General features: G+C 48.4%; 1 protein-coding gene and 1 long non-coding RNA gene across 2 annotated transcripts; both read left to right on the top strand.

Annotated features, from left to right (window-relative positions):
• The first annotated feature begins 4,483 nt into the window (after positions 1-4,483).
• LOC106740751 lies at positions 4,484-6,945 on the top strand. Its single transcript, XR_001374121.1, has 3 exons — positions 4,484-4,508; positions 4,813-4,943; positions 6,806-6,945. It is a non-coding gene; the product is annotated as an uncharacterized LOC106740751 (long non-coding RNA).
• Positions 6,946-19,111: 12,166 nt separating this feature from the next.
• On the top strand, positions 19,112-23,208 carry LOC106740747 (forkhead box protein D2). Its single transcript, XM_014612081.1, has one exon. The coding sequence runs from the start codon at positions 19,370-19,372 to the stop codon at positions 20,579-20,581; it is 1,212 nt and encodes a 403-aa protein (XP_014467567.1). The 5' UTR covers positions 19,112-19,369; the 3' UTR covers positions 20,582-23,208.
• The last annotated feature ends 4,162 nt before the right edge of the window (positions 23,209-27,370 follow it).

The following is a 27,370-nucleotide window of genomic DNA, read 5'->3' on the forward strand; positions in this document are numbered from 1 at the left end:
GGGGGGGGGGGGGGCAGTGGAAGCAGGCGATGGGACGACAGAGCAGGGGCTGCGGGAGGGTTGTTTCCGCAGCAACCCCTCGCGTGGGCCACAATAATCGAAACTGCCGCGGCTTCTCTCGACAATTGCGGCATTTGCGAGATCGGTGATCGACGTATTCAAAGCGATATTAACTATCTCGCCGCCGATCGCTGTTTCGCTTTCGAATACATGTTACGTGCATACATGTATGTGTGTGCGTGTGTCCCGTGGTCACCGTGTTTAACGAACGACCCTTCTTCGTAAACGCGCGATCGATCTTTCCTCACACGCACGCGGGTTCACGCGAATTTCCGTCGTTTCACAGCCGCATCGGCTTTCTCCATTTCTGCCAACCGATCCGAAACAAAGAAATGACTCTAGATTCGGATGGTCGCCCGACGTGCTCCGAGCGGTGCGATTCGAGGGTGCGCGCGGATGAAGCCGCACTTGGCAGCGCGCACCACCGTGCGGAACCATGTTTGCTATTTGCATAACGAGCGTCGGCCTCGAGGCGCGACATCGGCCCGTTCGGGGGTGACGATGCGTGCAAAATTTCGCGCGAGGGTCGTAATCGACGCGCCGAGGTTTCCGTTGCGACACGCAACGTGCGTGTGTAATGCGAAAGGGATGGAGGCGGGGGGAGGGGAGGGGAGAGAGAGAACGACGACGCGCCTGTAAGTCAACGCGACGCGATTCCCGAACGCAACGTTGCGGCCGCCGGCATACTGCGCAGTCAATTAGTTTAATAGGCCGACAGTTGTTGTTCGAAAGGGGAGAAGGGCGCCCCTGTACATCGTGAGTGTCGTCACGCCCCTGCGAGGTATCGTTACCGCTGGGGATGGTCACTTTTTAGGGAGGCATCGATACTTTCATTTCCCGTTCGACTGACGTTGACAATATCGACGGATCGATTCGTGTATCGACACTAGCCGGCGACACGAAGAGAGTCATGACGGACGAAAATGTAACTGTACATGGATGGAAGCGTACAATTAACTTCGATCGGACTAATTAGTTCCGAACGTGCGTTTTTATGAATAATTCTAGTACCTCAGACCAGGTTAAGGTTCATTTAAAGGGGAGACCGCCAGGCCATCTAGCCGAAAGTAGACGCGGGAAGCGTCACGCATAATGTTATTCCTCGTATCTGTTGTAATAACTGTAATCCGTGCACCCTCGATCCTCTCGACACTAATAGTCGACGGATAATACAGATTACAACCCCCCTCGCGCACCCCATCCACCCAGCCACCCACCTTTGCCCCTTCTCTCTTCCTTCCTCCCTTATACCACCCGCTTTCGCGTATCCTCCGTCGGACGAATCCGCCCCATCGTGTTCCATTTCCGTTATTCCGTAGCGAACGTGTTTGCCACTCGAATAGCAATCTGAAACAATCCCGAAGCAATCGGCAACGGGTTTCTTCGTGGTCAGCACTCTCCCCGCGAAATCGATTCCCGATTATTTTTCTTCTTCGGCGATCGCGCCGAGACGAGTCGGTCGCGCGCGGCTCCTGCCGGAGAAACGAGAGGAGGGAATTGATAGATATAGAAGATACAAAACTTTAGTTCACAAATTTAAATCACGATCTCCTGGTCTATGTAGCAATCCGAATTATTTTGTCAGGCTAAGGAACGTTTCAAAAAAGAAAAAAATAATTGTTTCGTTAATTACTTTTAAGAATGGTATATTTTCCCGATATTCGATATATATATGTATGTTTCTCGCGTGTGTCTTTCACGATGTCTCTTAAATATCTTCCCAGATAATTCCAGTCGAAGAAAAAAATTTCTTCAAATATCTAAACTTCGCACACGGTGATGTAACGTTGTACGCGAATCGATCGTTTTGAGGCTACGTGACATTATTTTAATCCAACGAGTCAATCTGTAAAACAAGCTGGCGTCCAATGAAATCTAGTCAATAGAGTTTATTAACCTTTTGTGGTTGAAATTATTCTCGTCGTTTGGTAACGACCGGTCCATATCACAATTTGGCAACATTTTGTGGTCGAATATTTTTTTTGTTTTCAGAGAGACAGAGAGAAAGAGAGAGATGGAGAAAGAGAGAGAGAGAGAGAGAGAGAGAGAGAGAGAGAGAGAGAGAGAGAAAAGGGCTTATCGCAAATATCAGACCAATATATATATTCTAATCCTTGCAATGCCATTATGAAGTTTTGAAACAGGTAATTCGGGATGTGTACTTATTTTCATAAATAACATTTTGCGAATTTTGTTCGCCTAAAAAATTAAAAACATAGCGGAAATGTTTACAGAATTTAAATTAAAATTAAGATTTACCTCCGACTAATTACGAAATTTCACATATGAAGACACACACATACACACACACACAATCGTCTAAAGCCATTCATAATTATCATCAATTTTGCTATTCACACTTTTCACTCAATTCTCAGTAAATTACGTAAAAGAGAGAGGGTTGACGGTCTCAAACGAAACTACCCCCGGACAAGTGTTAACTGTAACAACAAACTCCTTTTCGTGCCCAACCCCCTTGTATCCCCATAGCGCTGACCCTTTTCACCCTTTTCACCCTTGCGAATACTCGAACTCGAGAGCACCGGAGTTCTCCAGAGACCGTAAACAAACGCGTCATCGCGTTTTAAGGATTTTTGTTTCCGCCGACACGTGTCCCACGATTATCTCCCGTTGTTTATACGCACGCGTGTTCGCAATTAATAGCGATGTAAGAATTAATGGATAAGTAGACGAAGACCCCCTCCCCCAAAAAGGGTTTAAAAATAACAGATAAAGTTACACGAATGTGATAATGCGATGCATATGTGTGTGTGTGTGTGTGTGTGTGTGTAATTACACAGTGAAAAACTTTGCGTAAATAACGACCCATTGAAAATGTTTGTGTTACTTTAACACGGAAATATATTAAAAAGTACACAAATACATGTTAAATTAACATGTTCACTTTGCTGACACATTATTTTCTAACATATTCACGTTGTTAAAGTGACACCAAAATTTTAGTGGACCGTTATTTGCACAAAATTTTTTACCGTGCACGCGTGCATTAACGAAATTAGATTAAATTAGACTTTAGATTACATTTCATCAATCGCGCGGGGTAAAACTTCGCGCGGGCTTCCGCGAATTCGCGATTTCGGCGAAGGGATTTATTTTCGCTCGTGGTGGTACATCGTCGCACCAGCCGACGCGTCGTTGATTAATTCGCGCGGCGTGACGCGAGATCGATCGGGGGATTAGGCGATACAAATCGTCGGCGAGCGCGGTATATATATATATATATATATATATATACGCGACGACAATGTAACGCGCGGGAAATATCTTGGGAAAATAGTTGTCAGCGGCGGGGCGCGCGGGGCTACGTATTTACCATTTCGACGTTTTGTTCGGGGCTCGCGCACGTACGGGCCATAATGGGCTCGGTCCACAATGGAATATAACCATCAATGGTGAATTATGTCGGGCACGTGCCCCGGCATAACTATAAAGAGATCGGCCGGCGCTTTTGTTCGCCGCGAATGCGCGGCGATACCTCAGCTCACGTGGCTGGTGGGCGCGCGCGCGCAATGCGATGTTAAATATCTTAATAATGGTTTTATTATGCGGTCATCTGCGAGACGCCCGCCGAACAGGCGTGTAAACGGCGCGTTCTTCGTGTGATTCGAGGAAAACAAACAATGCACGCGACTATCCCTCCCTGATGGGGATGAAATATTAACGCCCTTCCGACTGAATCAGCACGTATCTTCCGATAATTGCAGTTCTAATATGTATCGGTCTTACCTGAATGTGAAGTTACAAACGATGTGTTTCCACGCGAACGAGGAAACGCGTCAGGGATATTGTATCTTCGAAAGCTATGTTTAACGCTAAATAAAGAGGTCAGCTCAACTCGTCATTGATTCCAGCTGTTCGTTAACGAAAGATTTGTTTGGCTCGTCGTACTATTTGTAAATAAAGATTCGTTGTACCTGTTCGTTCAGGCGTATCACTGCTTCCATTTGCCGAGACTGTAACGCCTCGCAGCGAAAACTTTGGAACTAAAGAACTGAGTGATCGTCATTAGGTACACAAACTGATTTGAATCTCGCCTGAAAAAGGTTCGAATCCTGGCTAAATAATTTTCACTCCTGATTACAGCAAACCGAAGGTCGGTACAACAGTGGAAGTTTGCGTTTTATCATGCGGTTTGCATCGATTGTTATCCACGATGTCGTCAGATGGTAAGTAATATCTTCTAATAACTCCTTGTTCCCCGAATCCTGTTCGGAACGGTGGATCGCTGGAGAAGCCTCTTAACAGGAGATAGTCCGTTTTGTTGATTCTGAAACTGGCACACCCGCGACGATTTAAAACGTCCGAAGCGCTGTTAAGTACAGTTCCGACACCTCCGCTATGTGTCGCCACTTGGTTCCCAACGGGAAAGCGAAGTTCCAGTTACAACATGGAGGGATCTACCGTTTCTTCAAACAGTACGTTCCGCAGTAAGTATTGCAAAGATTTCCCTTATTTTCGAATAAAATTATGTGAAACCCTACGGTAGTGGATTCGTCATTTTTAAACATGTATCTGAATGGTGGGAGCGGAAGGAGTTTTATTTTCAAATGATACTGGTCAGTAGAATAGGTTAGAATTCAAATAGGTTATTCATCTACTTATTTCCAAGTTTGTAGCACTAAATGGCCGATACAAGAACGTTTCAATTATTGCATATACAATGCGTCTAAACTTTAAAATAAGAAACTTTTATTTTCTAGTAAGCTTAATCGACGAATCTTTATTTCTCAGCAACAAGAGGATCAGTCAGTTGGCAGAACTTCCGTCTACTATTGAAAAATCAAAGTTCATCTAAGCTGACGTTGAATTATACCAGTAAACAGATAAAAACTTGAGCGAGACAGACTTCAAATCAATCACAGGTATCTTATAGATTTAAGGTGTTGTCTTTCTTTCAATGTTCTTCCTGATCGTTGACTAGCAGGTGGATTACGAGATAAGACAGGAATTTTGTCCAAAACTTATTCGAACAAAGTGGATAATAAAAAGTGAATGTCAAACACTTCAACTCGCATAGTAATAAAATAATTACAAGAGATACGTCAGGTATAATACGATATAAGCTACGAACGTTCTCGGTCGTTACATTAGCGACGCACGATCACTTGCCGAAGTTCGAGCATTTGGAATATTCTCTACGATAACAATAACCGTTCCCTTTTTCGGCTACCCTATCATTACGTCGGGGGGCTCGGGTTACTAATAATCCTCGCATGATCAAAACTCCAATATTCTCTTCGCGATTGCCCCGTTCGCAATTCCAATAAGTTACTTCGCACGTTCACGTCCGAATTGCACGTAATAAAGCGACATATCTCGCGATAGATTTTTATTACTATTTTTGCACATTTTTGCACATAATCGCGCAAGATCTTCACTCAATCGGCCGAGCATGCCGAGTGAAACTACTCGGGTTGCAGATTCCCAGATAGCTTAGGATAATCCAATTGCGAATTATTCATGCCGCTGGCTAGGCTCGTGCGAGCTCTCTTCTCTATCGTCGTTGTGATCGTCGTCCGAACTATGCCTGGACGGTCGCACAATGATGAACGCCGGTGTGTATTGTCGTTCCTCAATGCGCACCCTTAACTAAATACCTATCGAGCAGTCACGCCCCTGAAGGCACCCTTGTGCGCCCCGTTGTAAGCGTGAAATCGCCGAAAGGACCGTGAAGTCGCGAAAACGTGCACACAGGAATAGGGTACCGGGCCACCACGTGGTGGAGGAACCTGGGCTAGGATTAGAAGTCCGCTAGATGAATGGATAGATTTCGCTAGCGAAAAATCGAGAAATCTGGAAAAGAAAACAAATCAAATTTAATTTTCAAACAGGTCAATAAGAGCCAAACGTTAGGTAAAAGTGAGTAACTTAATCAGGAGGGCATTCTCGTTAAACGTATAATATAACTAAATAATACAGACAAACGAGAGGAAGAAAAAGAGAAGACACGAATAATAAAGAGAGATCGGAAACGAGAATAATAATTCGCCGTTGTTGCTCATTATTATAACAACGAGTAGCAAACGGCGAGAGCGGAGAAGCTCGGCAACGAGCGGTAAAGTCGCAATCAATCGGAGTCGAGTCGTACACACGTGTGGGTGTTTACGTGTGTTTACTTAAGCGTGTGAAAGGGCTTTCGAGAGTTGAGTACGAGAGACCGTTGCACTTTTCTGAAAAGCCTCTCCTCTCTGTCGAGGAGATATGCGCGGAATTGTGCTCCCGCTCTCCCGGTGGAACGTCGATCCTCTCTTTCACGAGAGACGACAGGTACTGACTCAATCGGGAAAGGGTTGGTGGGAGCAGCCTGAGCCTACGCTAATCCGCGGCTTACACGGGCTTGAGTGTAAATATTGATTCCAATCTGCAACGTCCCGGTGACAATGGGACCCTCGCGCCGGGCCCGTCGAGCGCCGGCCTCTGTCAAAACAGTCATTAACCGCACTTTGCAATGAACGATTTCATGGCCGCGTCACTCTCTCCGTCGTCTCGTCGTATCTGTCGAAATCTCACGGGGGAGGCGTCGCGGAGGCACGAGCTGGAGAAAATCCGTTCTGGCCAAAATCGCGCCACGAGGGTTATCCGCGAACGATCGAAACGATCAGCCGCACGACCGATCAATGTTACACCGTATTGTATCGTATTATAGCGTCCCAATTGGTGACAATTGCCTACACTTTGCGCGACAATCGTATCAATGTCGATATATCATGACTTACTTTTTCAGAATGTGGCGAATGGTGCAACTATGAGCCGGAGTCGCGGGTCAACAAGCAAAACCGTTCGGCTGACGTCAGCCGTATCCATCACGTCGCATCGTGGTTTTTCTGGTTACAGCGATTACTCCCGCCGAGATTGTGGTTTTCCCATCGTTTACGGTGAGTGATACATTTACGTGATATATTAGCTACTTCGGAAAAGAATTTCCAACATTTTTGCGAACGATCGAACGCTAAAAGATGGTATATATAATTGAGATATTCACTTTATTAATTATTAATAACTCTCTGAATGATACCAGTAACTAATAAGTTGCCGAGTTGCTTATTTGGAAAGCGAAATCTCGATTTTAAGAAGAAATCGGCAATTCGATTATCGTACTTATATAATGCGAAAATAAGAAATGCGGAGGAATCAAAATCACTTGTACTGTTTCCGCAACAAGCGGTCCGATGAACTAATAATTTATTGCAGCAACTACCATAACTAAATATGATACGTGCTAACTAAATAACTTGCCAGCTGTACGAATATAGTTTGAATATAACTTTAAACTAAATATAGACAAATAGAGACAAATATATACCATTAATCTCTAGTCCCCGGCGCAAACGTCATCATTGTACTCGTCATTTAGCCGGTGTGGGCGGATTAAATCAGGCGGAATGAATTAATATCGTAACATATATCGCGTTCGACGTGATCGGCCGATATGTCGCAAGGGAATTATTCATAACGACCAGGCTCCCGAGAGAAAAGTATTTACGCTAATGAAAAGATAGTTATTACGGAAGATTGCGTTAATACACACTCGCTGTAACGATCGTGCGTTTCTCACTTATGATCTCTTCAAGCGTAACGCGACGTCTCTCTCAGGCAAAGCCGTTCAGATAACTAACTACATTAAAACCCGTAATTAATAATTGTCACTTGAAACTTGTCGCAGGTGCAAAATATTCAGATCTAAAATTAGAGTTAGATTTGAGTTTCTTTAATCGAATCATATATGTGACGTCATATTTGTAATCTCGATACAACTAAAAGATTTACATCTGGGTATCTGATTTAAGACAGGTTTCAAGTAACGACCATTGATACCGGTCTAAAAGTCAAGAAACCTACACGAACAAGCGAACGAAAAATCAGAAAGTCGAGAAAGACGCGAGAGTTCGCGGAGTAACGAGACGAGGGGCGGCCCATTCGCGTAGCAGAAGGGGTTGTTACGAGTCTCCCGCTGTTAATTTCATCAACGATAGTCTCGACACAAGCGCTGTTGGTCAGTTACAAAAAGGAACGTCAACACTTATCCGACATTCTCATTCGGCGTTTATTCGCGTCGTTCAAGGGATAAGCCGATCTCGGATCGAGCTCTGCGGGGAACAAGTAGAACGTGAGCATTCTAAGTGAATAATAAACATCGCAGTAGGGTTAGATACGGGGGCTTTACGGTGGCCTGCTCTCTCTCTCTCCCCTCTCTTTCTCTCTCTGTCTATCCGTCTATCTCTTTCCCTCCCTCCTACTCTTTCTGTAAGCGCGAGCGTACGTTTAAGGTGCCCATATTGGTCCCCTTGCCTCCGGGCAGTCTGCCTCATTCTTACGGGACCGCTTCGGCGGCTCCCCCGATGTCGATGTCGGAATTATTATTCGGCTATTACGCGATGATTACCCAACAGTACGTGGGTGTAATACGAGAAATAAGCGTGCAGTTTCACGGTGCGGTGGATCCGATGACAAACCGAATAAATCCAGGGTGCATTTAGCGCCTCACGGCGAGACACATGTTCGTACATCTGTCTTGCGGAAGCGAAACCGATGTTTGGTAAATCGTCACCCGTAACTTGTCCATGTTTCCTTCTCTGGAAGGTCCTCTCTTGGAGGATCTCTTTCTCCGCGAAGAAAAAGATCGTCTGAAAGTCAGAAACGCGCGAAGGGTGAAAAAAAATCGGGCCGTCGAGAGACGCGTCTCCTGGCAAAACACGAAATAGCCATTCGAGAAAGATTTCCGAAAGCAAAATGCTGAAGTTTCCCTCGAGACGAAAAGGCGAGTTTCGAAGAGGCCTCGCGGTTTGAGTAATCCGCGTAATAACGAGTGCGCGCGTCCGAGCGCCGGCGAGGCCGCAGAAAGAGAGCAGCGATCTGTATTGGTTACATCGACGAGAGCAGCGCCGCGCGCCTTCCGCCTCTGCCGTTAAATTGAATCCCGAGGATCGACGTGGTTTATGCCATGCAAATTGGGTCGGCCCACCCCTTCGGCCTTTCTTCCAAATCCTAATCCAATCCGCTTCCTACGTACAGCAGCCTCTCTACCTGCCTGCCCTCCCCGTCGCCGTTGTGCGAAAACACAGGGCCGCGGGGTGCGAGCGCCTTCGCATGAATCCTGCGGGCATCCTTTGCCAAATCGAAAACCGCGGAGACGTATCACGTTTTTTTTTTATCAGGATTCGTCACTCGTCACCTCGGAATCTGAGAGAGAGAGAGAGAGAGAAGACTAGGTTGGATATTAGATCTTGCGCACATCAGTCGCCGCAAACGTTTCATAAAAATGTTCATAAAAATTATTCTTGAATAACAAGAATATAATACTTTTAGCGAAACTGTATCGAATTTTTCTTCGTCTAAACATATTTAATTTTCAGAGTAGCATTTAATTAACCAATCATGATAAAAAAAAATCTCTGCTCTTTTTGTTTTGTTTAGTCAATTAAATGCTGCTCTATCCGTCGACTACGGTTTCGGTAGCCTATATTCTTACTTATGTATAACAAATATGAATTTTGAATTGATGCTAATTTTTTCCCGCGCAGCTACTTTTATCTCCTTCAAGATAGAACAATCCTAAGGTAACATTCTTATTGGTTCTTCAGCCTAAGTTTACGTTTCACTTTTACGATCGCGGCAATTTGTGTGCGAAAGCTCTTATAGCAATTACCTTATCACCTTATCATCGTGTCTAAGTACTACAATATGAAGAATCTTCAGTTACGGCGGTTATCGTCCGGGTGTTCACGTGACCGTTCGCCATGCGACTCACGCAGCCCTTTTGCTTTCCGTAGTCGGATCGAGAAAACGGGGGGAACCCTTTTGTTATCGACTTCGGCGACGAGTATTGTTGCGGATAGCCGTGCCACGCGCCAGCTGTCCGATAGTATCGATGTCGCCGGGCATCTCGATGGCTATCGAGCTATCGAGATGTTCGCGATATCAGTCTTTTTTCACGATAAACCCTCTCCCTCTCTTGTTTCGCGTCACATTGATTTGCATAGACACTCATACGGGCATGATCGACGCCTGCACGTACAAAAAGTGCTGTTGTATCAATAGAATTGGTCAACGGCGGCATAATTGGAGTCTTCTTGATTCAATAGCGATATTGTTGAAACTAATTCTCGAGTTATTAAGACAATGTATGATGCATTAGTTTATTAATTATTTTAATTTACAACTGATAACTATTACTTATATAGATATTATACATAGTAGTTATTGATATCAACAAGGTTGCTATTGAATTAAAAAGATTTACTCCGATTATGGCGCTGTTGACCAATTCTATTCATCCAACAGCATTTCTTTCGCCGTGCGGGACAATTTTTCATATCTCACGACTCCATCCTGCGACGCGAACATCCTTTAATGTTTCCGCCACACATGCTCAAAATTAATAACGCGTATACGTGTGTAAATGCGTCCTTCGCAACGGAAGGATGAAACTTTCCGCGTCGCGTTCACGCGTGCTACCTCGAGATGTTCTCAGATATTAGCAGGGAGCGTTGTTCGCGACCACGCGTCGAATTTCGCGGAGTTATTGTAACACATATTTTCGTAGTTATTAAGGGCTCAAGGTGAGAGGCATCATGGCGCTCTCGAGGCGAGCGTATGTTATGATTAGGAACTGTCTCGGACGGACAATGGCGCTCGAGCGATCCGAAACAGAGACACGGTTATGGGCGGCTGTCGCAACAGCTCGAGTGTTTTTGTAGGCCCGCCGAATACCGTGGTAGGTACAATGTGGCCTCGAACGCCCGGCCGAACCCGCGTCGGAGCCGCGCGCGCCATCGACGTAGGTATACATCCGCGTGTGCGCCTCTTTTTCTCTCTCTCTTCGGGAAATAATTTCCTGCCAGGCCTGCTCGGTCGGTCTCCTATCAAAAAGCAGGCAGTTTGCGCGATTATGTTATAACAAGGGATCAGGCGTTATCGGCTATCGCCGATGATGACGATGATCACGAGAGCGGAACTCGTGCGAGCGAGTTAGGCACGCGAGCGTTGCACCCTCGTCTCTGGCTTAACCAACCGCTTAAGCACCTCGCACGAGCGACAAAAGGGTTTCATCCCCGAGAGTCCCAGACGCGCTAATAGATCGCGCAAATGCTCTTTGCGGGAACGACATCCGAAAGCTATCCGCCGGCGATGACGGGCGGGAGAGGGCCTGAAATATTCATCCGAAGCCTCGTCGCTACCGCGACATTTGGACGATATAACCTTGGCGATGCCGTCGGCTTTGATCTCGTATTCTCGATCGCCGATAGCCACGCGTATCAAAGGGCTCGATAAGCCTTTCCGCGCCGTACTCCCGTCCCTCGTCCGATCGCTCCGCTCTTTTCCCCGGCTGCCGATAATTCGCCGCGGCGGAAAGCGCCCGGATTTATTTCGGCGCTAGAAAAGCAAATCGCGTGCTCGCCGCGTAAGCGCAGCCAAACCAACCGTCGCTTTGGCTGTTGTTATCGGCGTATCGGTGAAATACCGATTGTTAAAATGAATCATCACGCGCGCCATATGCATCCGTATTTTGCAAAATGTTTTTAGAGTGGGTTTGTGTGAAGTATAATACATGGAGGGAAAAAATATCTGAAAAATAAGAGATATTTATTCGATGCGTGCCAGTGACATGTTTATTTAAAAATCTAAATCCTTTCGAAAACCTTTAAAAACTGTCAAAATAACATCAAAATTTCTCCTCGGGAATTCAACATACTTCACAAGTAAAAGATCTGCGCGTTTCGTTCCGCATTAATCAAATTAATTCGCTCGGCAAATCGACGTCGAGCGTCGTGGCGGGAAAACGCGACGGCCCCCCCGTAAAAGGAGCCAACTGAGGCCCGTTCATTATCTCGAGAACGGCGGTCAATCGGCGACGGTCAGGAACCCTTTTGTGCGAGATCGAAATAGTGATGGGCCGAGGGCGGAGGACGGGCCGAGAGGGCGAGGGAAAAGTGACCGGTTACCTTTCCCTTTCTCGGACAAGGGAGTCCACCACGCCCATTTCGGGGCCCTACGACAATGGCCAACGCGCCGCGACAAAGGCTAAACACTCAAAATATTGGCGAAAATCCCGCTATTCTGTCGCGGTTAGTATAAGTGGCAAAGGGAGCGGAACATAGGGGGGGGAGGGGGCCCCGCTAAATATCTCTCCTTCTTTCTCTCCCTCTCGCTGCTCTGAATCTAATCTATTCCCTCGTAATCTTGTTAGACGACCAAACGGTCACGTTCCGCTCGTAGAATCACGTTCACACTCACTAAAATCGAAAAGGCGCGCCTCTCGATTTGACAATCTCGAGCATTTCCGCCTCGGTTGTTCCCCTCTCGCGTCCTCCTATCTTCCTCTCTCTCTCTCTCTCTCTCTCTCTCTTCCTCCGCACAAAGAGAGGGGGCGAGGCGACGAATCGACATCTCTCGATTCGGCGCGACGACAGCTCGTGCGGCTCACCCCGAAGAGGCCCGAAGAGTGTCGGGTTCGCCTCGTTAGGTGTGAAGTACCGTAAAGGCTGTAAACACAAATGGCACCCCGTGGTGCTCGTCGGCGCGCCGCTTCCGCCTGCTTCTTTCGCTCTCTTCCTCGAGTAGCAGTCGTTGCTCCGTCTAGGGTACTCTATAATGGAACCGCCACTCTCGTCGATTCGACGTCTCGACGGCGACAGTGATCGCGTCTCCGAACAATGTCTGTTTTCCGAAGCGCATGGCCTCCGCCGGGGAACGAGCAAGCGAGCGCTGCACCGTTTATTAACGCCGAATGGGCCGTTAATCGACATCTGAATGTCGCGTTATATATCGATCGCGGTTCATAGCGGTGTCGATAGGAAAACAGCGATGCGTTACTTATCACGGATGCGTTTGCATGCTCGGTAAAAAGAAAGAGAACGAGAGAGAGGGAGAGAGAGCTCCGGGAATCTGACGGCGGGAAACAGCCGGAGCCCGACGGGACCGACGCTGGTGGAGAGTTTATAAATTATGAATATTTAAGCGCGCGTACGGACAGAGGGAGGGAGAAAGAGAGAGGTAAAAAAAAAAAAGGAAAAGAAGGAGAGAAACGTGTCGGATGCGAGCGGTGTTTCTTCTTCCGCCCGTTCATCCGTCGTCGTCGTCGTTCATATCGTCGTTCACATCGTCATCGTCGTCGTCGACGGGCGCCGCTTATTTTCCCGGTCTCCGGTGCAATAACGTCGCGCAACGTGAAAGGGGTGCTTAGGAAACAGGCCGGTACACGACGCTAAAACGGCAACATCCCTTTGAGACGAGCGTCAAAGCTAATGGACCCCTCTCTCTTTGCCGCGGCACGCTCTCTTCACCTCGCTATCTACCGGTTACTCCACCTATACAATCACGCTACGCCGGCATCAACGCCAACACCAACCCGGCACTTCCCGTTCCTTCGACCACCTTCCGCGTCCTCTCTCTCTTTCTCTCTCTCTCACTTCCTCCCTCATCCTCTCTTCCTCTCTCTCTTTTCCTCTCTATCTATCTCTCTCTCTTTCTCCCCCACGTTCATCTCCTCCCTCGACCCCTCCCATCTTTCACTCTTTCCACCCGCGTTACAAAAGCGGGTCGCGAAGGGTGGCGACGTGGAAGCCCCGGTAATGTTTAGTACCAGTTGATTGCAAGCTCGTTAGAATATGCATAAAGCATCGTTGTTAAATGCCCTTTCTCTTGCACGGCCGCGCCGCGCGGAGAATTTAATGGATATGCGGCTCCCGTAATGGCTGGCAGCTCCGGAAGTGTTTGCTGAGTTTGCGCTATTTGCTAAACGGCACGGTCGTAGGAATAGCTAACGATCGTACGAATGCTACATGCACGATGAGCATCATCGGAGCGTCGGACGGCGGCGCGTCCCGCCGTCGCGTCTCAATTTCCCGGTTCTCACGGCGGGATGGACAGGTGAATTCCTTCCGCTAATTCTCCCGTTGCGCGACTCCAATTCCGCCTTTTTGCACCTCGCGAGTGTCGAGCGCGTTTTTATCGCGGAAACGCCGGTACGTCGGCATTGCGTCCGCTTGAGCGCGAAGAGCGCAACTTGACTGATCGAGGCGCAACTTCGTTAAATGCTGTTGGCAAGAAACTTAATATCGTAACTAAGGTTACTTGTATGATTGGCAAATTTGATGCGTAAAGGCCGTTCTACAATAGCGTGAGACGTATGCAGTAAGCTAATTGACTAGCCACAGTCGATTATTCCCGGACTGTAAGAATCCAATTGGTCAATTAACATGCTGCTTACGTCTTACTGCATATTTTACGCTACTGAATGGCTTCAAGATTGCAAATCGTAAGTGTATACTTGAACAATAACAATCAACAAGCGACGTGTGATGTACGCTCGCGAAATTCGTGTTCGCGCGTTGCGGGCGTATGTTTAACGCGTCTTGCGTTAGATTGAATTCCGGCGAGATATCGGGAGGTCTGATTTGTTCGATCGCCCGTCGCAAGCGTGTACACAGCGGGGAGGAGTTTGGAAACCGATTAGCAGTGTATTTCGAAGCATCAAAACCGTCGGATACCCCGTGCGCCAACGCGAAACTCCGGGCAGGCTTCGAACTTGCTGGTCGCACCACCGCGACATTTATTAACTTTACCAACGGGGAAACTGCCGCGAGTTTCTGCCGCGGCGGCGCCGGATTACACGGGGAATTAGGCGAACCGGGATTAACGTTATCCAATTTTCTCGTAGTTTTCGCTTCTCTAATATCCGTGGCGAAAAATAGATCGAGCCGTTGGATCGTGAGGATCCGTAAGAATCGCGTTTTTCTCTTCGCAGAACCATGTAATTGCTGAGCGTGCGCGCGTTAATTTCAGTTATCATCTAAAATTGTAATTTATTTTCACGAGATTCGAATTTATTTGATTCATTTATTTAATAATTTGTTAACAAGACTCATCTTTTTGATACAACGCGTCGTACATAAATTGTTCGTACAGAAAAATATCATTATACTGCTGAGAAAAGCGATTACTCGGTTTACTCTTCTTCTTCTAAGTAATGGTTATGTTTAACAAAGAATATTTTTTTCTTATTGATAGTCTGAAAATATGTTCACCACAAATTAAAAGAAAAAAACTTATTATCACGCGTATTTGAAAGAAGAATTTTAGTCTCTCTTCAAGAATATTGTAAAGTTTTATCGAAGAAAAGTTAGATTCAGTTACTTTAAATAAATAATCAAATTTTTTAAACGTAATATTCTTGATTAAAGTACTAAACTTACTAGGATTCAGAATATATTTTAAATAAATTTGATACTTATACGATAAACATGTGATATATTCTCGAATGTACAAGCTCATGAAATACTTGAAAACAAATAACATTTACTTGTAGATAGTGCGTATTTTTCTGTGTGTAATAAAAACATTTGCACTCTTTAAAGAACATTCTCATCTTCAAATCTGCAATTTGATCAATCGCGAGGAACGCGTTTTTAGTTAAAATCCCGTCGGAACGTTCGCTGCACCCTTGAAGATGGCGACGCACGCGTCGTAGGGATTCTCGTAGGGCAATCCGTGTTTCCAGTAGCGCGAGAAAGCGTCGAAGACGACATGGCCGCGGACGCGGCGGGAAACCGGAGAAGCTGTCAACGGAGCGCTATGCATCTGCCACTTATCCGAGCCTCCACCCTCGTCCCGGGCTGTACCTTTTTCCCCACAATGACGCTCCATTTCGTCACAATTATCGCCATTATTCGGCGCGAGAAGAGAGCGCGTTTTAACGCGAGCGCGAGGCGAACACAATGCTCCGTTTGTATCTGTACATCGTCGACGCATCCCCGCGTGCGTACACATGGAACGCGCATACACACGCACGCACGCACGCACACGTGACCCGGGGTTCGTTGCGACCACCGCTCGAAATCGACCGTCGATTCTTCCCTCGATCGCGCGGTTTTATTGTGTTTTGACAGCGGCGAGTCTGGTTTCGCGCAACCACCTCCGGTCGGCTTTACCGTCTCGCTGAGGATCTCCCCGGGAAAGAGATTGATCTTATCGACGCTCGAGTTTGCCCCGCGAATTCGAGAGCGCCTTACCTCGCAACCCTCCCTCCCTTTCTGCCTGCCGACGCTTTTCTCACCCTCCTCCCTGCCGTTTCTCTCGTTATTCCTCACCTCTCTCGCCTCTCCGGCTCCTACGGTTTCTCCGATCTCGCTTGGGCGACGGTAAATCACGCATCCGATCGGACCAGATCTAAAGTTACGAATCTGTCCGGGTCCTGTTTCGCGCGCGAGCAAATACGGCCGCTGGTTATTTCGAGGAGGGCCGCCTCCTTTGAAAGGCTAGCCCGGTTATCGCGCCTATCTACCCGCGATTTTCACTGTTGCCGATAATGCAATGTCCCGGGGTTTCACGTAGATCCCCGGGTGTCCCATCGTGGCGCGAAAAAGCGCGCAAAGTGGATTATGCCGGGGAAATTGCATCTTTTTACACGACGCGATATTCGCGCGAATTTGCCGTTAAATGCAGCTCTAAGAGCCGTACTTACGTTCAATATGTTCTTCGTGGGCTTTCTCCCTCCCTCTCTCTTCCTCTCTTGCTCTCTCGCATTTTTTCACTCGCAAATACGGATCCGTCCGCGAAAGCGGGCAAATTGGATAGTCATAATTCCAGGTAATTGCAGCTACATATAGCTACAAAGAGAAAACGTTTCGAAGACTTGGATCGTGGTAAAAGCTCACTTCACACCTTCCTCCAGGTGAAACGAGTTTTCTTGATTACACGATGCACGATACATTGTCGTGGGAAATACTGTTGCTCAAGAGGATATTTCTTCACTTTCGCAATTTTTGTCATTTTTACAATTCCATCTTCATACAATTCCGTTCAATGCGATGCGCTTGATTTGCGAATTCGCGACGATGAAGCCGCAATACGAACATCACTCCCCAACTCGAAAACTGCGTGCAAAACTTTAGCAGAATGACTCATCAAGTTAAAATTGTATACCTTGAGTTTTTATCGGCATTGGAAAAGTGAATTTGGTTAGATCTATACTAAGAAAAAATCACTCCAAAATTTATTTCTAGGCGAGACATGAGATTTATTTCACAGAAATAAGGTGTATTTATTTCTGCGAACTAAAGCTTATATCTCACAAATAATTTTGTTTCCCAATATACCTGACAATGGACAACCAACGTGTTCTGACTGAAGGAAAAAAATGTCTACTTCTCACGAACCAAATTTGGTCCTAGTAACTAAAAATTCCGTTTCCTTTAACCAAAACGTGCACAATTGTTCATTAGATTCAACCAAGCTTATTTTTCAGTGTCTTAAGCTAGCTCGACTTAAAAAGCCGTTCTGTTTCTGATTGATGACAAACCACTCTCTAATAAAGAAAAAATGTAATAAAGAAAAAAAAGAAATAATAATTTAGATAAGGACTTAAGGTATAAAAGATTAGCCCGTATAAAATTACAAGTCCGCCATTCGGCTGACGATGAGGAGAGTTCCCGACATTTGCCGCGAGACGACGCGTCGTAGTATCGTTATCTGCAGCCGTTGCACGTTCGCAGGATCTACCGGGTGGCACGTAATTCCGGCAGTGAAACATTTACAGTTACACATTCGCTTTCGCCGTGACGCGTCGATGCACGCAGTCAACGTTGCTGTATTTCCGTTGCGACGGGACTCAGCGATAGAGACGCGAATAGCCGCGATGGGAGTTAGTGGGGACAGGTACTCCGGGTGCGCGGAGAGACGGGAGGAAGGGGAACGAGGGGTAACGACTGGCTGTTATTTGCAACGAGTCGCAACAATTGCAACCCGAGCCGATCGCGCGCAGCGCACGTCGGTACACCTCCGGTTAGATAAACGCCATATTGCTGCTGCTATTGCGGCGGCCACCCTCTCCCCCCTCCTTCCTCGCTCCCTGCCCGAAACCCCTCTCTGCCTGCGCGTCCCGATTGAAAATAGTGTTTTTGTGCAAGCCGAAACGGCAGATATGAAACCAGCATGGCGGATGCTTACAAATAGTTGCGGGGCGGCGACTACATATATGTATAAATGCACCCGCCGAGTACCCCGGGTACTCCTCGCGGTCTTTTGTCCGCGAATCGCGCGCGGCCCGAAAGGATTTTCCGGCGCGCAGAGGGTGCAGCGGATGTGTGAGAGAACGATGGGGCCGGCGATTCCGTCCGATCCCTCCTTTCTTGCCTTCAATCTTCCCCAGCCGCGAGGCGTCTTTGACGCCGGTGTGTGTGCGCATGTATGTGTGTGTGGTGGGTTCTGTCGACTCCACCCGAAAGCCCCGATTTTTGCGTCGGCCGTAAAAAGACCGAATTGCGAGATGAAAAACAGCAGTCGGGGACACGATGGCGAGTTACGTCGCAGTGAGAAGTCTTCACGACGCCGGCTAATCAGCGAGATGACCGATCTTGAGATTCTCGTCGCCGAGCTCCGCCACGGCGACAGAGGGACGCGTGTACTACTGGTCGAGAGTTGTCGCGAGAGATATAGTAGACGGCGAAAAGGACAGAGAGAGAGAGAGAGAGAAAAGAGACGGACGGAGTGAAGGAGGGGGAGAGCAATGCCATTTCCGAAAGCCACAGTGCAGCACGCTCTGAAAACGGGAAACACGCATCGATCGTCTGGACTGCCCGGCACAGGATCGGCTATGATATCGAGCTACGTTAGGCCACGTAGATAAGAGAGACGGCGGCGGCCGCACCACCATCAGGGCCGTCACCATCTCCACCACCGCCCCCGGTGGCCAGATTAGGTTGTCCGGGATCAATATCGGCGACGTCGTAGGTGTGGCGGTTGATGGTGGGTACCGTTACCGTACCGTCCTCCGCGCTGCCATTGGTCGACGTACCGGTTCTCGGGCTCCTTTTTCCGCGGCGGGTCCCGCGCCGGGCGCTGTGCCGGGGTCCCGCGCGTTCTTGCCCGCGCTCGAATAACCCGGGTCCCCCTTCTCCGTGGCCGTGTTTGCAGTGCGTGGTGGGTGTTACCCGACGCGGAGCCGGCGCCGCGAGTGGGGCGAAAGCCATCGGCGAGGCGGTCGCACCGCCGAGATCGTAAATCATGACCAGTCGGCCGCTCGGAGCGCATCGCGACAAACAGGGTGAAAACTGTTGGAAAACAGGCAGCACCGCGATCGCGAGCAGTCGCCACCCCCGGAGCGACGTCAATTCACCACTCGCTCTCGCGCGTACCCGCCCGGGTTAGTCAGTGTTCCGCGACCCGACGACACGGTGTGCCTCGACTCGATCCGCCGCTCGGCCCCGTATGACCACGTAGCGAGCCTCCGGCTCGAAGAGTCGTCCAGCGCAGAGTGCCGAACGATCTCGCTACGTCCGATCGATCCACCATGTGCAGTAACGAGAGCCCGCCGCCGGCGAAGGAGCCGCTCGCCGTTGGCCTGGGCAACCCCATGGCCGGCTTCCTGCCGGGCCTCGAGCACTACCGGCTGCAACTGTACCACTACGCGATGGCGGAGCGGCTGCGACTGGCCCAGCAGCTGCACCCCCAGCATCCTGGTGTCGGTCACCCGCCGTCGGGCGCACCGGCCTTGAGCATGAGTCCGGGTTTCCCGGCGCCGTTGCCGCTCTACCCGGCTGCCGCCGCCGCCGGCTACCCTGGCCGCCTGGCGCTCTCGATGGCGTTGCTGCACCCGCATCACCAGCGGATACCGGAGGAGCCGAAGCCGCAGCACAGCTACATCGGCCTGATCGCGATGGCGATACTGTCGTCGCCCGAGAAGAAGCTCGTGCTCTCCGACATCTACCAGCACATACTCGAGCACTACCCGTACTTCCGCACCCGCGGCCCCGGCTGGCGCAACTCCATCCGGCACAACCTCTCGTTGAACGACTGCTTCGTCAAGTCCGGCAGGAGCGCCAACGGTAAGGGCCACTATTGGGCGATCCATCCGGCGAATCTCGAGGATTTCCGCCGCGGCGACTTCCGCCGGCGCAAGGCCCAACGGAAGGTACGCAGGCACATGGGCCTGGCGGTGGACGAGGAACCGGACAGTCCCAGTCCGCCGCCCTTGCCGGCCACTCCGCCGCCCCCGACGGCCCTCGGGCCCCCGGTGGCCGCGCAGCCCATATCCGGCCTGTGGACGCCGCACCATCATCATCAGCAGCAGCCGCAGCAACAGCACCCCTTCCAGACGCTGCGGCAGTCGTCGTTCCAGCCGTCGAGAAAACGGCAGTTCGACGTGGCTTCCCTCCTGGCGCCGGACGACCAACAGCACCAGATCGTCGAGTCCGACCCGAGCAAGACGCGGCGTTTCAGCTGCAGCGAAGACGAGCTGCACGACCTGCCCGATCAGGACGAGGAGGACGTCGACGTCGACGTGGTCGCCGACGCGAACGCCTTACCGTCGCCGGGCACGCCGCCGTCGGCCAGCCCGGACTCGAAGATCTTGTCGCCGGCCGGCCATTGGAACCACCAGAGTGTACAGAGCGGCGGCCAGCAGCCGCAGCAGCAGCAACTCTCGGCCGTACACCTGCACAATCATCTGCACGTGAGGAACTACTACATACCGGCCAATTCCGGCGGCGGGTCCAGCGTCTAATGACGAGTCCGGGCCAAGGTAGTGTTGTCTCGTGTGTCCTCGTGCGCACTTCGACGACGGCGTCCTAACCCGCTGAGTGAGGTCCCCCCGACGGGGGGAGATCGAAAACGCGAGGGAAGATCATTCAGAGGGATGGCTAATTTCTGCCGAGCAAATGAATATAGGATGTTTGTTAAGTACCGTTCAATGTTTCAGGAATTTAAGCTCATTTTGTGGAGAAAAGCTCATTACTTCGTAAAATGACCTTAAAATTCAAGTTCTAAAGTACTGGACGGCACTTAAGAAACACCCTGTACATTTGTTTATCATCGCGACGTCACGAGAACTTTGCTGTCCCTCGGAATTATTTTTCTCCGTGAACGTAGTCACTCTCGAGGACGGAAATGCCGGCGTTCGAAAGCGCGAGGCGTATCCGGTGAATCGGGCACTTCGGGGAGGAGGATCGAGTCGAGAGCGAAATCGGAAGGACACGAGAATTCCGCAAGGACGTCCGCGAAAGATTCTCTTTAGGCGTCTCTTTCTCTCTCTCTCTTTCTCTCTCTCTCTCGAAGATTCGCGTCGTCGAGGAATGCCGTGGCGCGGAAGAACACGCGTGGGTGATCTCCGGACTCGGCGGCAAATCGGCGGCCGATGGTGCCTCGGGTCCAAGTCGACCCACGCGAGAAAACGATCGATCTGTCGCCGATTGTGTCTCCGAGGTTGCGGGAGTCGCGCTCTGTCGCGTGTTTCATTAGCGTTCGACGAAATGGCGTGCGTCCTCACGTCGCCGTGGCCGGGAACGCCGCGCGGTGACGCGAGGTTCTAGTCCGGATCACTCGTCGTTTCGTCGGGACTCGCGAGGGAAAGGGAAGGAGAGGAGATTTTCTGAGGAGATCTAACGTTAGCGCGTTGGAGACGCCATCGGAGACCCCACCGTCGTGTCGCAGCGCTAAGATCATCGTCGGAACACCTGCGCTTGCGGGCGTTTCATGTTCGTCGTCGATTTTCGCCGCCGATCGAATGAATTCGTTGCCGCCCGCTCGAGTGGAAAAGGCCGCGCATTCAACCGATTCTAAGCTTCGTTTGTCCCGCACAAAAGTTACGTGTGACGCGTTATCTCGGCTCGAAAATTAGGCGGCTCCGATCAGCGTTGAGTGTAGGTTCGAAATACGGATCGAGAAGCAAGCAGACAACGTGCGATTCTCGAAAGACGTTAATACGGACTTCCGAAAACGCGTCCCAGTTTTGAATGAAATTAAAAATTCAGCACGAACATCGTGCATATTCAGTTCTAATTGGTCACTCGTTTAAATTGGTACTCGCATTATATAATATTAAATATTTATTTAACTCTCGAATAATAAAGTTCACGCAGTCACAGATATAACAAAATGGATCGGACCCGACCAGTAGAAACATTTCGTAGTCTTTTCAACTAATTTCTTCGATTACATATTTTTTGTTCTCACGATAAGTTAAAATACTTAAATGTAAATAAAATATATTGCAAAATATGTAAAATACCTGAAATACAACGCTTCGCAAGCGCGGAAGCATTAAAATATGAATTCGGTCGAACCCAATCTTGTTATTCGATGATTTAAAGTTATCAGATGAAGGGTTCTCAATTTTTGTCGAACGTGCGCTTTAAAATTTCAATTTTTCGAGTACCAACGCCCGCTCGCGGACACTCCGTACGCTCCTCGTTCTTCTCCCGAGATTGACAAGTGAGATCTTACGCGCGGACAACGGCTGGCTTCCTGCTTCGAAGCACAATCGACGCACTTCTCTCCGAACAAATGGAGATCACTTGAGTCTGATCATTCGAATTCGGCGATTATCGAGCTCCGGTTACGCGCGGCGAACTTATACGTGTACTATATAGATAGATGTCTAAGAGAAGAGTATGTATATAGACTGGAATTCTCGACGGTAGAATCCCAACGCGAGACATCCACTCGTTCGCGGTGCGATCAGCCGCGATCCACGACGGCTGATCGCTCAACGATCGATCCCACACTGAGAGAGAAAATTCAATCCCAATCGAAGAAAACAAGATTTAATCTTGACTTCCGGGAAAATCGTTCATCCCGATGGAAATCGCGGTCGTTTTCGGCGCCAAATATGCTATCTATTGTCCGAATGAGAAAATAATGTCGCAATATGCATATAAAGTTATCAACGATAACGCTATAGAAATATTTTGCCACAGTAGTGTCACCATCATCGGTGACACTCTTGCTAGGAGACTCGTTTTCCTGACTACGATTATGCGCTTACGCAGTTGCAGTCGCGTAAATACTGCTTTTTTTTTTCCTCAGTGTGCATAATAACGTGACGTGATGTTGCCGATTCTACCGGCGAGTTTAGGGATCTTTGTAAATACGAGAATCACACGCGAAAGAACGTTCGGGCCCGTTCGTCGCCGTGCCGACACACGGCGACGCATAGAAATGCGTTGCACGCGGGGCGTTACGTCAGACTGATTGCGATCTCGGCTGTTCAAAGTGTAATATAAAAGTCGTTTAAGGTACCTAAGGTAGAGCGAGATGATATCTCTCCCCGCTGTATAATCCACCATCGTCGGTAGAGACGAACACGAAGATATATTCTGTACAAACCCGAGTATACCTTTCTGACCCCTCCCCCTTCTCGNTCTCTTGTATGTATGTATATGTATCGATGTATACGTACCTGCGTATATATAAATCAGACAACGTCCGGAAGCGATCGGGGGAATCGATCGCCTTGCCGGCGTCACACCGAGAAACGCAAGACCATTTTTTAACAGTTACCTCGTAAGCGTACGCCGGCGGCCTGTTATTGTCTCGACGCAACTGAACTTTAATAAAGTTTCTGTTCCCACGACACGCGATCTCCATGCTGATTGATCTCGCCTTCCTCTACTATCGTCCGCCTTCTTATCCCCGAAAGAGAGAGTTCTCCGTCGAAAAATTCCGTTCTCGCTCAAGGCTCCTCGTTGTCGTCGTCATCATCGTCGTCATCGTCCTCGTTGTCGATGATTACCGGTAATCGCTCCGGTGATCGACGATCTCGCTTCCTGCACATTCTGCGCGTCCGCTACCCGCGCTCGAAAAGTCCGAGTTGACAGAAACATTCCGCGCGTATCCGCGCGGAGGCCCCGTTAAGCGACGCGCGGAGAGTGCCGGAGAAATCTATTTGTCGTGATAACAAACGGCCGGACTCGGCCATTAGTTAATGTACACACGAGCCGAACCAAACGAACGTTTGTTGCACACGCGAGCTGTTGCGCGCGCCGCGCGCGATCGCGAAAAAGAAAAGGAATCGTCTCCCCGTCGCCGCGGCACGGGGACAAGTGCATACTTCTTCGCATCTTCTATTTATCCGTGATTTCACGCGCGCGCGTTATTAACGAGTCTCGGCAGAGATGCTACGAAGCCGAAGAGGGGGAAGCTAATTTATCCGTGACTCTGGTAATTAACAAGCGGAGAGCAAATAAAGAAACGTGGAACGCGCGTAATATCACTAGTCGAGGGAAGTTTGATTTGTGTAGAATCCGTATTAATACATAATCCAGTAAATACGAGATGCTACATCTTGAAAAACACACACACACACATACACACACGCAATTCATCACACATATCACGCTTTCCATCTAAGTTGAGAAACTTGCGAGTTTAAAAGCAGGTTCGGTAAGATTCGCATTAACACGTAATTGTATTTTATCGCATGACACGATCTAGTTTCTCATGTGCATAGACCGGTATAATAGCTTTAACATTTACCGGGCCTCGAGCCGTTAGAATTTTTCGATCGCACACATCGTGCCTATATATTCATGCAGCATAACTGTTCATTATTCAGGGAAGTAGCAACGATATCTTGCGGATTATTTCTTTTTTTACATGTAATTTTATATTTTACGTTACAAGTGCCATTTCGTTTAAATAATATTTTAGATATCGTTTTCTCGATTGACCAACAGTCGTGCGATAATACGTGAACATAATGTATGTGATCGAAAAATTTCAATGATCCTAGGACCGATAAATGTAAAGCCTAATACGTTTAAATTTAAGTATTATTTACTTGTTCATTCATAAATGGGAGAGCCCTTTGGTTACAAAAACGATACGAAAATATTGAGAAAATCGTACAGAAAAGTAATACATAGAATAGAAATGAATAAGAAATAAGCAAAATAAAATAAAAAGGATTGGATTATCCATGCAATAAGCCCTCGATGAAATTATTCTAGGGAACGATGTCGAACGCGCTCAATACTGATTCGTTGATTGTTATAATAAAGAAGCCATATATAACAGAGCAACCAATATTTGGGGCGAACCAAAGAGCAATGCAATAATTTAATGATATTCGAGGTAATATGATTATTGTTTCGTTTTTCGCTTACGAGCCATTTCCTTCTTTTTCACACGAATCATACTTACCTTTCTCTTTAGGAAATACACTATTCGCCGTTAATAAACGGGAGAAATAAATAGATAAATAAATTATGTCGATCGCACGATGATATGCACGATGATATCCCGCTATAATCGCGTTTTTACCGACGATACCTCGTATCGTCGAACGTTAACGCCAATCGAGGTCGAGATCGGGCGAATCGACTCGCGTCGGAAAATAGAAACGGCTATACTTTACGCGAAGGGGGAAGGCGGCGGGTTCCCAGGTTCGACGAGCGACGACTCAGATTCCAATGCGATAGGCTTTCGTGCTCTTCTGTACAATCATTTCCACTCACCTCGTTAAGTACTTTCGCGATCGTGCGTTTCGCCCCAACGGTGTGTAGCGGATACACGGCTATCGTCAACGGGACGGCCGCTCGCGAGGATAAGGACTCGGTTCTCTGTAAAACATTAACATACAAGGATGACAGCCGGCGAATAGCGATGTTGCAAATAGAGTCCCGGCTGACGATGACGGCACGTTTAAGCAATACCGCGGCTAACAATCGTCGCAACGCGGGACGGTGATAACCGCCGGGTAACCGCCGACGACGTCCCACATCATGCTCGTGCTGGTAACGAGCGCGAGGTATAACCTCGGTCTAAAAAAGCACGATCAGCGCAATTGGGATGCATACTCGACACGTCGCGATACATATTAACGCGTCGAGTTTGCTCTTTTTTTTTTTTCAACGTAATCTCGGAGTAACGATGCATTATGTATGAAACGGATGAGGAGGGGGAAGAGGGGAATGATCGCAGCAACAAAGTGATGGAGAGACACGCGAATATACGCGGGACGTAAACAGCGGAATTATAAGCCTGGACCGATGACGAAAACAGGGATTAGCACCTTCGGAAAATGTCTTAAGCCTTAAAGGGTTAAAAACGCGCCGAGGTTAATGCGCTTACTTTGACATTTAGAGAGAGAGAGAGAGAGATTCACGCTAGATTCTTTCGTTCCGCATTTTTTCATTGTCCGCTGGTTCGTGACGGGCACTTTCCGTTTCGCCTTCGGGAGATCGTGCCTCGTTCACTCATTCGAGACTTTAGCGACGACGACGACGACGACGATGATCACGACGAGCCCGACGAAAAAGACTGTCGCGTTGGTGGCATCAGGCTCGTGCTGAGCACGGTGTAAGAGGATAATACCCGCCCGGACTGTTTATCGCAAATAATTTCACTGGCAAATCCGTTCTAATGGCCTGCGCACTAACGCCCGGGCCGCAGCCTGCGTAAGACAAATCCACGGTCCCTTGCGGATAATCTGCTTGTTTCCCTCAAACGCTCCCTGAGTGGATATCGCGTTTTCCTCGATACGTACGTTAAATAAATCGCGATCGTCGCGTCGATTTCAGTTTGCCTAGTATCTCGTGACGGGAGAGGATGAAAACGGTAAGGAAACGGGTGAATCGGTCGAACGCTGTGTCTAACTAAATTTATCTCTGCGATCGCGAGAAAGGTGATGCGACAAAAAGCGATATTATCGAAAACGGATATTTGCACACGGAATGTGCATTTTTCACGCAAAGCGTGCGAAAAGCTCGGAAATTAAAATCCCGATTGATTCCTAAATGATACTTTCATTAATCACGAGCCTGACAAACGCGCGACGGCTTCCATTTGTCACGGCACGCTTAACGCGCGAAATTTTCATTAATGACGCGCTCGAATTAGTTGCATATCCGATGATATCGCGAGCTGCCGGTGAAACGTCGGGCACAGGATTTAGCTGCGCAATCCTGTCGGCGTGTATTTATCGACGAGCGTTTTCGTGGCGTCCCATTGTCTCTCGATTCATCAAATGAAGCCTCGCAGGTGATCGCCAAGCGAGCAACTACAAATCCTTGACGGGGAATACTGTTCAACGACTACGACGACGGGGACGACGATGACGACGACGACGATGGGAAACCCGACGAAGGGGAACGAAAGCAATTTGTTAAATATTGCTTGCGACAAAGTAAACGGCACAAACACCGGAGCCATAGCAGTGCCTGATTTAAGGAGACTACCTGCCGACGAGCGCCACGCTGCGCCAATATTATATCATCGTTTGCTCACGTATTTATAAATCTTCTCCGAAACGTCGGAGAGAGAATAATCATCAAGGGAATTCTCGAACTCGAACGTTCGTCTGATGAAGCAGCCATGGAATTTTGTTTCGTGTTTTTAACTTACCGTTGAGCAACGTATTTTACTGTGTCGCACAACTAAGATTACCAATCAAAACCGATATTATTTAGTTATATGAGAATTAATTTTATCTTTTTTAAACCAACGACATGAAAATCTACGTACTCTCTAAATTCCTTGGAGTGAAATCTCACTCAAGACGAGTAAAAATCCACTC

Source organism: Dinoponera quadriceps, unplaced genomic scaffold (assembly GCF_001313825.1).
Source record: "Dinoponera quadriceps isolate SergipeBrazil2010 unplaced genomic scaffold, ASM131382v1 scaffold453, whole genome shotgun sequence".
In the NCBI taxonomy this organism is placed as follows: domain Eukaryota; kingdom Metazoa; phylum Arthropoda; class Insecta; order Hymenoptera; family Formicidae; genus Dinoponera; species Dinoponera quadriceps.